Source organism: Choloepus didactylus, chromosome 16 (assembly GCF_015220235.1).
Source record: "Choloepus didactylus isolate mChoDid1 chromosome 16, mChoDid1.pri, whole genome shotgun sequence".
Classification (NCBI taxonomy): Eukaryota; Metazoa; Chordata; class Mammalia; order Pilosa; family Megalonychidae; genus Choloepus; species Choloepus didactylus.
Genome location: NC_051322.1, coordinates 47176235 through 47189191, shown reverse-complemented (window position 1 = coordinate 47189191; position 12957 = coordinate 47176235). Strand labels below are relative to the sequence as shown.

The window sequence follows — 12957 nt, the reverse complement described above, 5'->3', positions numbered from 1 at the left end:
TAGCCATGGATGCCTATATTAAAAAAAGACCTCAAATTAATACCTAATTTTACAAGCTAAAACATCAAGAGAAAAGTAAGCCCAAATTTAGCAGAACAAATAAAATAATAAGATTAGAGCAGAGATAAATGAAATAGAGGATAGAAAAAATTGAGAATATAAAAGCAAAAAAGTTGGTTCTTTAAAAAATCAATAAAATTGACAAACCTTTAGTTAGACTGACAAAGAAAAAAAGAGAAAGATGCAAATAACTAAAGCCAGAAATGAAAATGGTGATATCACTACTGATATTGCAGAAATACAAAGGATTATAAGAGAATATTATGAACAATTATGCAAAACTTGATGGTCTAGAAGAAATGGAAAATTTTCTAGACATACATCAATTTCCCAAACTGATTCAAGAAGAAATAGAAAACAAAAACAACCCTGTAACAAGTACAGAGATTGAATCAATAATCAAAACCCTTCCAACAAAGAAAAGTCCAGGACCAGATGGCTTCAATGGTGAATTCTATCAAACATTTAAAGAATTAATTCCAATCGTTCTCAAACTCTTCCAAAGAATTCAAGAAAGGAACACTTCCTAATTAATTTTATGAGGCCCACATTACTCTGATAGCAAAGCCTGGTAAAGGCATCACAAGAAAAAAAAACACAGACCAATTACTCTCATAAATATAGGTGAAAAATTGTTAACAAAATAATAGAAAATTGAATCCAATGATGTATTATAAAGATGATATAACATAATAAAATAGGATTCACCTCAAGAATGTAAAAGTGGTTTGACATATGAAAATCGATAGGTGTAATACACTACCCAAATAGAATGAAGGGAAAAAAACACACATAGATGTTGAAAAAGCATTTGACAAAATCCAGTCCCATTTACTGATCAAAAAAAATGCAGAAAAGTAGGAATAGAAGGGAATTTACTCAACATCATAAAGGCCATTTATTAAAAGCCCACAGCTAACATAATCAATGGTGAAAAACTGAAGGCTTAGCTCCTATAATCAGGAATGAGACAAGGATGCCCACTTATACCACTACTATTTGATATTATACTAGAAGTTCTTGAAAGAGCATTTAGGCAAGAAAATTAATAAAAGGTATCCATATTGGAAAGGAAGAAGTAAAACTATCTCTATTTGCAGGTGACATGTTGTGAAATATATAGAAAACCCAAAGGAATCCACAAGAAAACTATCAGAGCTAATAAATTAACTCAGCAAAGTAGCAGGGTTCACGATTAACACACACAAAAAAATTGTATTCTTATACACTAGCCATGAACAATCCAAAGAGAAAATTAAGAAAAGAATTCCATTAACAATAGCATCTAAAGGAATAAAATATCTAGGAATAAATTTAAGGACACAAAATATTATACTGAAAACTATAAAACACTGGTGAAATAAATTAAAGAAGTAAATTTATGGCAAAACATCCCATGTTCCTGGGTTGGAAGAGTTAACATTGCTAATATGTCAATATTACCCAAAGCAATATACAAATTCAATGCAATCACTTTTAAAATACTAGCAGCCTTTTTTTTTAGCGGGAATGAAAAAACCTATCCTCAAATTTGTATGGAAATGCAAGGGGCCCTGAATAGCCAAAATAATCCTGAAAAACAAGTGCAAGGTTGGAGGACTGACACTTTCTGATTTAAATTGTATTACAAATCTACAGTAACCAAAACAGAGTGGTACTGGAACAGAGATAGACAAATAGATCAGTGGAACAGAATTGAATGCACAGAAATAGACCCACACATCTATGACTAATTACTTTTGATAAGGGCGCTAAGTATTTGCAGAGGGGAAAGAATAGTCTCTTCAACAATGGTATTAGGAAAATAGAATGTTCTTATGCAGAAAAATGATCCTCAAAATGGATCAAGGAGTTAAATATAACTATAAAACTCTAAGAAGGTAACACAGGGACAACTCTTCATAATCTGGGATTTGTTAATAGATTCTTATATAAGGCACCAAAAGCATGAGCTTTTGAAACAAGGGATAAATTTGATTTCATCAAAATTAATATCTTTTGTGAATCAAAGAAAATTATCAAGAAAGTGAGACAACCTACGTAATGGGAGACAATAGTTCCAACAAAATATCAGATAAGGGTTACTATCTAGAATATATAAATAACTTTTACAATGCAACAACAAAAATATGAACAACCCAATTAAAAAGTGGGCAAAGGACTTGAATAAACAATTCTCCAAAGATATACAAATGGCCAATAAACACATGAAAAGATGCTCAACCATCATTAACTATTAGGGAAAGGTAAATAAAAACCACAAAGAAATACCACTTAATACCCACAAGAAAGGCTATTATTTTTTGTAAAACTGGACAATAAAAATATTGAAGAGAATACAGAGAAACTGAAACTCTGGGTGCATTGTTCGGCGGGAATGTAAATGGTGCAACCACTATGGAAAGCAATATGGCAGTTCCTCAGAAATTTAAATATAAAATTAACATTCAACCTAGCAATTCCACTTCTAGATATATTCCCAAAGAGTGAAAACAGGATCATAAACAGATATTTGTATACCAATGCTTATAGCAGCATTATTCACAATAGCCAAAAGCTGGAAACAACCTGTGGGATGAACAAAATGTGGTATATATACGCATGGAATATTATTTTGCCATGAGAAAAAATAAAGTTATGAGACATTCTGAAACATGGAAGAACCTTGAAAACATCATGCTCAGTGAAATAAGCAAGACAAATAGGGACAAAAATTGTATGATATCGCTTACAAGAGATGATTAGAAATAGCAAATTGGCAGAGATAGAAAGCAGAATAGAGGTTACCAGGGGAGGGGAAAGTGGAATGGAGAAGGGGGGGTATTCATTAAATAAATAAATGAATAAATAAATAAATAAATAAATAAGTAAATAAACTGATATTATACAAAAGATGACCTTCAGTGTCTTAGATTTTTAAAAAAGTTTTTTATGAGGGTAAATCTAAAAATATATATATAAAAGTTTGACTTGAAAATACGTATCATAAAGTTTTCATGGGTTAAAAATGAAATATTCCACAACAACAAATATTTAATTCAGGAGAAAGGTGATAATTAGTTTTTTTTGCTTGTCCCTTTATTGTCCAGGAGGTTAATTGTATAGGTTATCTTCAGAGTCAGAAAATTTCAATATGCCTGTGTAAATTAATGGATCTTTTACTAAAGGAACAAGAACAGAATCATAATCCCAAACTAGAGGTAGGAAAAATATAATGACAACAATAACTAATGTGAAAGAAGGCAGAAAAAAAGAAAAAAGAAACAAGATAAATGGAACAAACAGCATAAAATAAATGGTAGATTTAAATAAAAACATATTCATGTTTTTAAATGCATTCAATGATCTACCTTTATAAAATATTTTAAAAGTGATAAATAAACATGATGTTTATAAGAGATATATCTAAAACCTAAAGACTCAAAATGTTTAAATTTGAAGAATTGAAAAGATTTTTCACACAAATATTAATCAAAAAAAGCTAGTGTAGCTATATAAATACGTTAAATGATTTTAGGCAAAAAGAACTCCAAGATTCAAAGAAACCCAATTCATTATGATGAAAGAAGTTAGTCAATTCACAAAGAAGACAGAGCAATTTTAAGCTTGCATGCATCTGAGAATATAGCCTCAAAATATATGAAGTAAAAACTGGTGGAATTAAAAAAAATGTCCAGAAATAACATCCTAATGGAAGATTTTATCACACCTTTCTCAATACTAGATAGAAAAATTAATAAAGAAATCAGTAATGTTAGAGAATAGGGCTTCTAAAACATCTCCTTGGGATATTTTTAAAGTACAGACTCTTACTCAATAGGTCTAGGTGAAGACCTATCCAATGATTACATTCTGAGACTCTGCATTTTGAAAAAGTACCATTTCAAATAACACACTTTGAATATTAAGGACATAGATAGATTAACCCTCATTAGTAGTAAAAATTGACCTAATGAAAATGAGAAGAAAATACATTTAACAAGAAAGAATAAATATTATTTTCAAATACACTGGAATATTTACAAAAAAATATACCATGTCACTGAGCCATCAAATAAAATTCAACAATTTTAAATGGGTTGAAATCATATAGAGTATGTTCCCTGACCAAAACATAATTTAGCTGAAAAGCAGTAATAAAAAGATAAGTATGAATTTACTATGGAAATTAAAATATCTGTTTCTTAACAACCTACGGCTAAAAGAAGATATGATGGAAATTGTAAAATATATTCAACCAAATGTAATGAAAATAAAACAAATCAGAGAAAGATAATTATTATTAATAGCTAATGTGGAAGCACATGTCGAAATATACATTGGATGCCAGAAGATATAAACGTCTTAATGAATGGATATTATCTAGATTTTAGGAGTGTGCATAATTTTTTTCTTTATTTACTTTATGATAGCTTCATAATGAACACCAGTTTTTCTATACTAACTGGTCAGCTGGAATAAATAAAAATTTAATGTGTCACAGAGCACCACAAAGAATTTGAAGTCAGCAAAAAGGAACTGTAAGAATATCATAAAATACAAATGTATCACAAATTTAATAAAATCATATACCTCAATTAAAAATATAAAAATATGATTTGTCAATATATATTTAAATATTGCTTTTTCCAGGAATACAATAAATGCAAGTTAAAATAATTAGATATTATATTTATAATTAACACATTGATACATAATTTGTTATTAATCATAACCCATGTTGGAAATTTTTCTTTGAAATAACCACTTTTGCACATTGATAACAGGGAGATATATTGTCATCCCATATCCATAGGTAATTATGGGAGTTTATACACACACATATATGTGTATATATTTTCATATATATGTATATGTGTGTGTATACATGTAAATTGGTGATAACAGATATAGATACTGATAATTTAAAATATTTTCTTCTCTTTATCTGAATTTATGCACAGTAATATATATATATTTATTATTCCAAATATTGATATAATTTTTTTAAAACATTTTAAGTGCTATAAGTACCATTAGTGAAAAAATTCTTACTTGAAGACTTCTATGCTTGTTTCATCACTTTTAAGGTCTATTTCCATGTGATCTTTAATTTGTTTAGCCTTCACTTTTGCATTTTTGCAGCTTTCTATAGCTTCTTCAAGTTCTCCACGAGCTTGTTTGTATAGTTCCATTATCTAGAAATGAAAAATATTCTTGCTAATATATGCAATTAATGGCTAATTAAAAGAATCAGACAATAAAAAGACCAAAGGACTTAAATTAGGGTAGATTCGATTTAGGTAAAAAAGTTCTTTGCATGCATTTTATTCCCATATTTCGTCTATAGCTTAGAAAAGCAGAGTTTCATATTTCCTATACACTGACAGACCTCAAAGTTTGGAATAAATATAAGTTATTGAAGAAAGAAGAAACCAAGGTTTACAACAACCAATGAATATATAAATAAAAGGTGGTATTTTCACACAATGGAACATTATTCATAAAAAGGAATGAAGTTCTGTTAAATGCAAAAACATGGATGAACCTTGAAGACAACAGGCTGAGTGAAAATAAGCCAGCCACAAAAGGACAAATATTGTATGATCTCACAGATATGAAATTAGAATAAACAAACTTGTAGAATCAGAATCTAGAACATGGGTCATCAGGAAAATGGGGTGGGGTAGGGATAGAGTTAAATCATAAAATACACAAAGTTTCTATTTGGGATGATGGAAAAGTTTTGGTAATAAATGGTAGTGATGGTAGCATAACACTGTGAACATAATTAACAGCTTTGAATTATATACTGGAATGTGGTTAAAAGGGGAAATTTTAGGTTTTATGTATATGGTACTAGAATAAAAAACAAAAAAAAAAGAAAATCCATGGAACTGTACAACACAAACAGTGAACAAACCCTAAGTTAAACCAAATAAACTATAATGTACTTTCATCAATTTTAACAAATGTTCCACACAGATGCAAAGTGCTATTATAGGGGATATACAGGAATCCTCTATTTTATGCATGATAACTGACAAGTTCTTTAATAAAACAACAACAATCATCTATCAAATGATTGATTTCTCTAGCTAGCTATATACCAATCTACCTACCAACCTACAGACCATTGCTTTTATAGCTAGCCAGCTAACTGTCCAGCTATCCAGTAAGCCAGCTATCTAGCTATCCAACTATCTATCTAATCTATCCATCATGTATCAATATCTATCTATCATCATCATCATCTATCATTTACCTCTCTACCTATCTATCTACCAGTCGAACTATCATCAATAACGTATAAATTTATCTATCTAAGCATCACAGGCTTAATTCTACAAAATAATCTTCCATGTCACACATTATTCACTATTCAACTCATTTTCAGTTGAAGTACATTATGCACAACTCATTATGCACAACATCATGATGGATACATGACATAAACATAACTGTGATTTAAAAACCTGTAGGTAAATTATACATCCTTAAATATTTTCATGAAATGCATTCAAAAGGAGGATTTGCTAAATCAGAAGGTAATAAAGTATATTTTAAAGATTTTGATCAATATTGGTTGCCAAATCCCAGTAGAATAGGGGAGAACATTTGTCCCTATATTCTTACCAACATTCAAATTATTTTTTCTTAAAATATTTGGTAAACTAACAGACCAAAAAGATTGCCTTTGTACATATTATTAGCATTTAATGACTCAATATAATAATTTTGGTATGATTGACAAGTCTCCTGTCTTGAAATGTATGTCTACATAGTCTATTTTATTTTCTTCATTAAGAATTTATAATTGTCATTATATATCTGTATCTGTATTAAATTTTGAATAGATATTTTATTAATCATTGCTAATATGAATTTTTCCAAATATATTTCCATTTATAGTCAGAATGGGAAAAAAATACTTTTTATTCATTTGGTAAATGTAAGTTGTATCAGGTGATTTAGTAACTATAGACTTTTGAAAACAAGAGTCTTATACTTGTTTTTTAGCTATAAAAACATAAAGATAATTGTATTTCATCATTTCTTAAAAGCATACCTTTTATTTCAATTTTTGACCTATCACATCAGCTAAATCCTAGAAAATACTGCTATTTTATAAGGAGAATGTCAGATATACCTGATTTATTCCTTATTTTCCTTGACATGGCTTTAGCACTTCAATGATTAATATGAATGCTAGTGATTTTTGTGATATATATTTCATTCATATGCAAATAATTTCTTTCTTAATTATTCTTTTAATACAAGCTTTTGAATTATAACAAATACATTTAATCTTTTGATAGTCACATTTTCTGATGTTCATACACATCATTTTTTTCTGATATTGAGTGACCTTTGCATTGTTATAATAATTGTTGGATTCGGTGTTATTCTTTTGTTATACTGATGGATTCTTTTGCAAATATTTTAACATATGTATTGATTACTAACATTTTATATTATTCTTTTTGCATAATTTTCATAAGTTGTATGAAAATGTTAGCCTCTATAATTTTAAAATTTCTCTCCTTTTTTGATGTGCTAGAATATTTAAAAGAATTTTGAAATTATTTATCCTATGAAGACTACTTCAAACCCAACTGCAATATCGCTATGGTCTATTTTTCAATGCAAAATTGATTTTTTAAATTTCCTTTTTGATACTGGAATAATATGTCTGACTATCTCTTTATCTGTCTTAACTCTTCATGTAGTTAAGATATATTTTACATAGCATAAGTATATTTTTCAAATTTTACTGTAGGGTGGTCTAACAGTATTTATTTTTAAATTTCTGCTTTTTAAAATTTACCTAGCTTTTATTGACTAAAGAAAAATTGACATGACATAAAATGGAGAATTTTTAAACGTACAATTCAGTGGCACTTAGTACATTCATAATGTAGTGCATATCTAGTTCCAAAATATTTTTGGAATATTTTGTCTAATTCCAAATCACCTCTGTCTAGTCCCAAAATATTGTCCTTATCCCAAAGGGAAACCAGTATCATTAAGTAGCCGCTCCCCATTTTTCCTGCCTCCATGCCCCTGGAAACCAGCAATGTGCTTTCTGAATCTATGGATTTATCTCTTCTGGATCATTTCACATGAATGGAATCAAGCAATATCTGGCCTTTTGTGTTTGCCTTCATTTGTGTAGCATAATGTGTTGAAGATTCACTCATGTTGTGTCACGTATCACTATTTTTTTCCTTTTCGTGGTTGAAAAAAGTTCCAATGTATGGATAGACCATATTTTGTTTTTCCATTCATCAGTTGAAAGTTTGGGTTTTTTCCACATTTTGAACAGTGCTGCTATGAACATTAGTGTACAAGAATCCAAGCACTACTTTCCATTATTTGTGGAATATACCTAAAAGTAGAAAGATGGGGCACATGATAATTCTATGTTTAACTTTAGAAAACATGTCAAATCTGTTTCCCACAAAAGCCAAAACATTTTACATTCCCACCAGAAATGTACAAGTTGGAATGTCTCCACATCCTCACCAACACTTATTTTCCATATGTATTTATTTTCATTTATATTTTTATTATAGATATCCTAATGGCTGTGAAGTGATGTCTCAAGGTTTTGATTTGCATTTCCCAAATGAATAATGATATTGAGAACCTATCCATGTGCTCGTTTGCCATTTGTATATCTTTTTTGGGAGATAGCTGTTCAGATTTTTTGCCCAATATTTAATTGGGTTGTCAGTATTTTTATAGTTGAGTTGTAAGAGTTCACATTTTTAATTATGGATCCTAAACCTTTAGATATATGATTTGCAATACTTTCTCCTGTACTGTAGATTGTCTTTTCACTTTCTTGAAAATGTCCTTTAATGCACAAAATATTTTTTATTAAATTAGACTTTTGGTGGAAAATCAAAGAAATCATTGCCTAACACAGTCTTCAAGATGCTTCCCTGCGTTTTCTTCTAGGTGTTTTATTGTTTGGGCTATTATAGTTAGGTCTTTGACTCACTTTGAGTTAATTTTTGCATATGGTGTGTGGTTCATTCTTTTGCATATGGATATCCAGTTTTCCCAGCACAATTTGTTGAAGAGACTGTTCTTTCCCCAATAAACAGAGAGGGCACTCTTGTCAAAAATCAATTGACTATAGATGTGAGGATTTATTTCTGAATTCTCAATCAGATTCAATTGGTCTATATGTCTCTCCTTGTACCAGTACTGTGCTATTTTGATTACTGTAGCTTTGTAATAAGTTTTAAAATTGGGAAATGTGAGTCCTCCAACTTTGTTCTTTCTAAGATGGTTTTGGCTTTTCAAGGTTCCTTACCATTCCACATGAATTTCACGATTGGCTTTTCCACTGTAGCAAAAAAGGCTAATGGAATTCTCATTGAGATTGTGTTGAATCTGTAAACTCCTTGGATATATTGACAATTTAATAATATTTAGTCTTCCAACCCATGAACACAGAATGTCTTTCAATTTATTTAGGTCTTCCTTGATTTCTTTTACCAATGTTTTGTAGTTTTCCATGCTTGCTTAAATTTTTTCCCAGATATTTGATTTATAGTTGCTGGTGTAAATGGAATTTTTTTTCTTGGTTTCCTCTTCAGATTGTTCAATACTAGTGTATAGAAACACCACTGATTTTTGCATGCTGACCTTGTACCCCACCACTTTATGGTATTTGTTTATTAGTTTTAGAAACTTTGTTGTGGACTTTTCATGGTTTTCTACATACAGGGTCATATCATCAGCAAATAGGGAAAGTTTTATTTCTTCATTTCCGACATTGATAACTTTAATCTCCTTTTCTTGCCTAACTGCTCTGGTTAGAACTTCCAGTACAATGTTGAACAGTGGTGAAATGAACATCCTTTTCTTTTTCCTGATCCTAGGTCACCATTGAGTAGATGTTTGCTATTGTCTTTTCATAAATGCTCTTTATTATGTTTAGGATATTTCCTTCTGTTCCTGGTTTTCTGAGAGTTTTTTATTAAGAAGTGGTGCTGGATTTTGTCAAATGCCTTTTCTGCACCAATTCAGATGATGACTGTGTGTGTTTTTTTCCTCTTTGTTCTATTAATGTGTATTATGTTAACTGATTTCCTTACATTGAACCACTTACATTCATGGAATAAATCTCACTTGACAATGATGTATCATTCTTTCAGTGTGCTCCAGGGCCTTTGATTTAACAAAGCTCTCTTTTCATGCATTCTTGGCAAGCTGGCTATCTGTGTTTGTGCCTCATCACCCAGAGAACTTTCACACAATAACCAAAACAACACCCAACACCCTGCCTGAAACATGCCCAAGTCCACTACCAGGGAAAAATACACAAAAACAATAGAAGGATACTGACACATGCATATCAGATTGACAGATGTTAAAGTATGTCAATAAAAATTTTAATAAAATATAAGGTATATCAGTTAGGATTGGGTTTGGCTGTAAGTAACAGAAACATACCAAATAAATCATTTAAACAAGTTTTCAGTTTATTTTTGTCTCACAGAAATGAGTCCAAGGTCCTTTTTTCTTTCTATTCAGTCATCCTGAAATTGGCTTTTATCCCCAAGTCTGCTTTATGATATAAAATGTCAGTTAGAGCTTCAATGATCAGACCTAGGTTCTTGGAAGTTTAGGAAGTAGATAAGTATAAAAGGGGGTACTCTTTCTGGCTGAGTCAGTAAATTTTAAGTAGCTTTCCAAGAAACTCTAGCCAATAACTTCTACCCACATCTCACTTAGAATCACCATCAGAAAAGGGAAAATGGAAAATGATGTTTAGTTTCACATATTGCCACCTAACTATCAAGGTCTATTGCTAAAAGAGAAGGATAATACCAGCATTCACATTCACAGTGGAGAAATAAGAACAACCAGCACTTCTCCTATCTAAGAATATAAATTGTTAGAGTCACTTGGAGAGTCACTTGGTAAACTAATAAAATTGACCCAATCAATACACTAGAAGGTACATGTCTAAGAAAAATTCACATTCGCATATATAAACATGTTCATGGACGCTTACTGCCTCATTCTTTACAGTTAAATTATACTTTTTTATAGGCAATATTGGAAACAAACTAAGATGACCAGCAGAAGAGGATATAGTCAATAATAAATTGGCATTTATTTGATGGAGCATGGCAAGTAAAAGGAATGAACTAGATCTGTACATATTGATAGAGCTTCATCTCTAAAACAATGTCACATTAAAAAAACAAGTTTAGAACCTATACAAGATGGTGGATTGGTGAGGTGTATGTTTTAGTTACTCCTCCAGGAAAGTAGGTAGAAAGCCAGGAACTGCGTGGACTGGACACTGTAGAGCAATCTGACTTTGGGCATACTTCATACAACACTCATGAAAACGTGGAACTGCTGAGATCAGAGAAATCTGTAAGTTTTTGCAGCCAGGGGACCTGCACCCCTCCCTGCCAGGCTCAGTCCCGTGGGAGGAGGGGCTGTCACCTCCGGGAAGGAGAAGGGAGAACTGCAGTGGCAGCTCTTATTGGAAACTCATTCTACTGATCCAAACTCCAACCATAGACAGACTGAGACCAGACACCAGAGAATCTGAGAGCAGCCAGCCCAGCAGAGAGGAGATAGGCATAGCAAAAAAACAGCAAGACAAACTCAAAAATAAAAGTGGATGCTTTTTGGAGTTCTGGTGAACATAGAAAGGGGAAGGGCAGAGCTCAGGCCCCGCAGGCTCATTTGCAAAACCGGAAGAAAAACTGACCTTTCTGCCCCCTGGATCTTTCCTTAATAGCCCTAATTGCTTTGTCTCTTAGCATTTCAATAACACATTAGATCTGCCAGGAGGGCCTTTTTTTTTTTTTTTCTTTTTTTTTTTTTCTAAAACAATTACTCTAAGAAGCCCAATACAGAAAGCTTCAAAGACTTGCAATTTGGGCAGGTCAAGACAAGAGCAGAACTGAGAGCTCTGAGACAAAAGGCAATAATCCAGTGGCTGAGAAAATTCACTAACCACCACAACTTCCCAAGAAAAGAGGGGCGTCCTCTCACAGCCATCATCCTGGTGGACAGGAAACACTCCTGCCCATCACCGCCCCATAACCCAGAGCTGCCCCAGACAACCGAATGTGATGGAAGTGCTTACAATAACACGCATACACCACAAAATTGGTCATGGACATTAGCCTTCCCTGCACCCTCAGCTGTTTGTCCCAGACTTGGGAAGGTGGAGCAGTGGGAATTAACAAGCCCCATTCAGACATCATTTCAGCAGACTGGGAGCCTCCCTACACAGACCAGCAGCCCAGAACCACCCTGGGGGAATGGCACTCGCCTGTGACATAGCACAGTCATCCGGCAACAGAGGACCAGGAGGTGCAAGGCCTGGAAGAGGAACCCACTCATAAGTCTCAGGGGCCACACACCAATACCAAGTCACAGTGGCAGAGACAAACTGTGGCATGACTGAACTGAAGGTTTAGACTATTGCAGCAGCTTTAAAACTCCAGGAACACCAGGGAGATTTGGTTGTTAGTGTCGCCCCCCTCCCTGACCGCCCAGACACACGCCCCTTATACAGGGCGGGCAACACCAACTACACAAACAAGCTTGGTACACCAACTGGACCCCACAAGACTTACTCCCCTGCTCACCACAGAGGCAAAGCGGGGGAGAACTGGCTTGAGAAGAACAGGTGGCTCACGGACGCCACCTGCTGGTTAGTCACAGAAAGTGTACTCCACGAAGCTGTAGACCTGACAAATTAGAGATAAGGATTTCAATTGGTCTACAAATACTAAAAGAACCCTATCAAGTTCAGCAAATGCCAAGAGGCCAAAAACAACAGAAAATTTTAAAGCACATGAAAAAACCAGACGATATGGATAACCCAAGCCCAAGCACCCAAATCAAAAGATCAGAAGAAATACAGTA

General features: G+C 32.6%; 1 protein-coding gene across 3 annotated transcripts in view; it reads right to left on the bottom strand.

Moving 5' to 3' along the window:
- Positions 1-12957, bottom strand: part of CCDC178 (coiled-coil domain containing 178) — a 513958-nt gene that overhangs the window by 398067 nt on the left and 102934 nt on the right. For all 3 annotated transcript variants that reach the window (XM_037806200.1, XM_037806202.1, XM_037806201.1), the window contains exon 9: positions 5095-5237. In XM_037806200.1, the coding sequence (XP_037662128.1) occupies positions 5095-5237 (143 nt within the window). The remainder of the gene's footprint in view (positions 1-5094; positions 5238-12957) is intronic.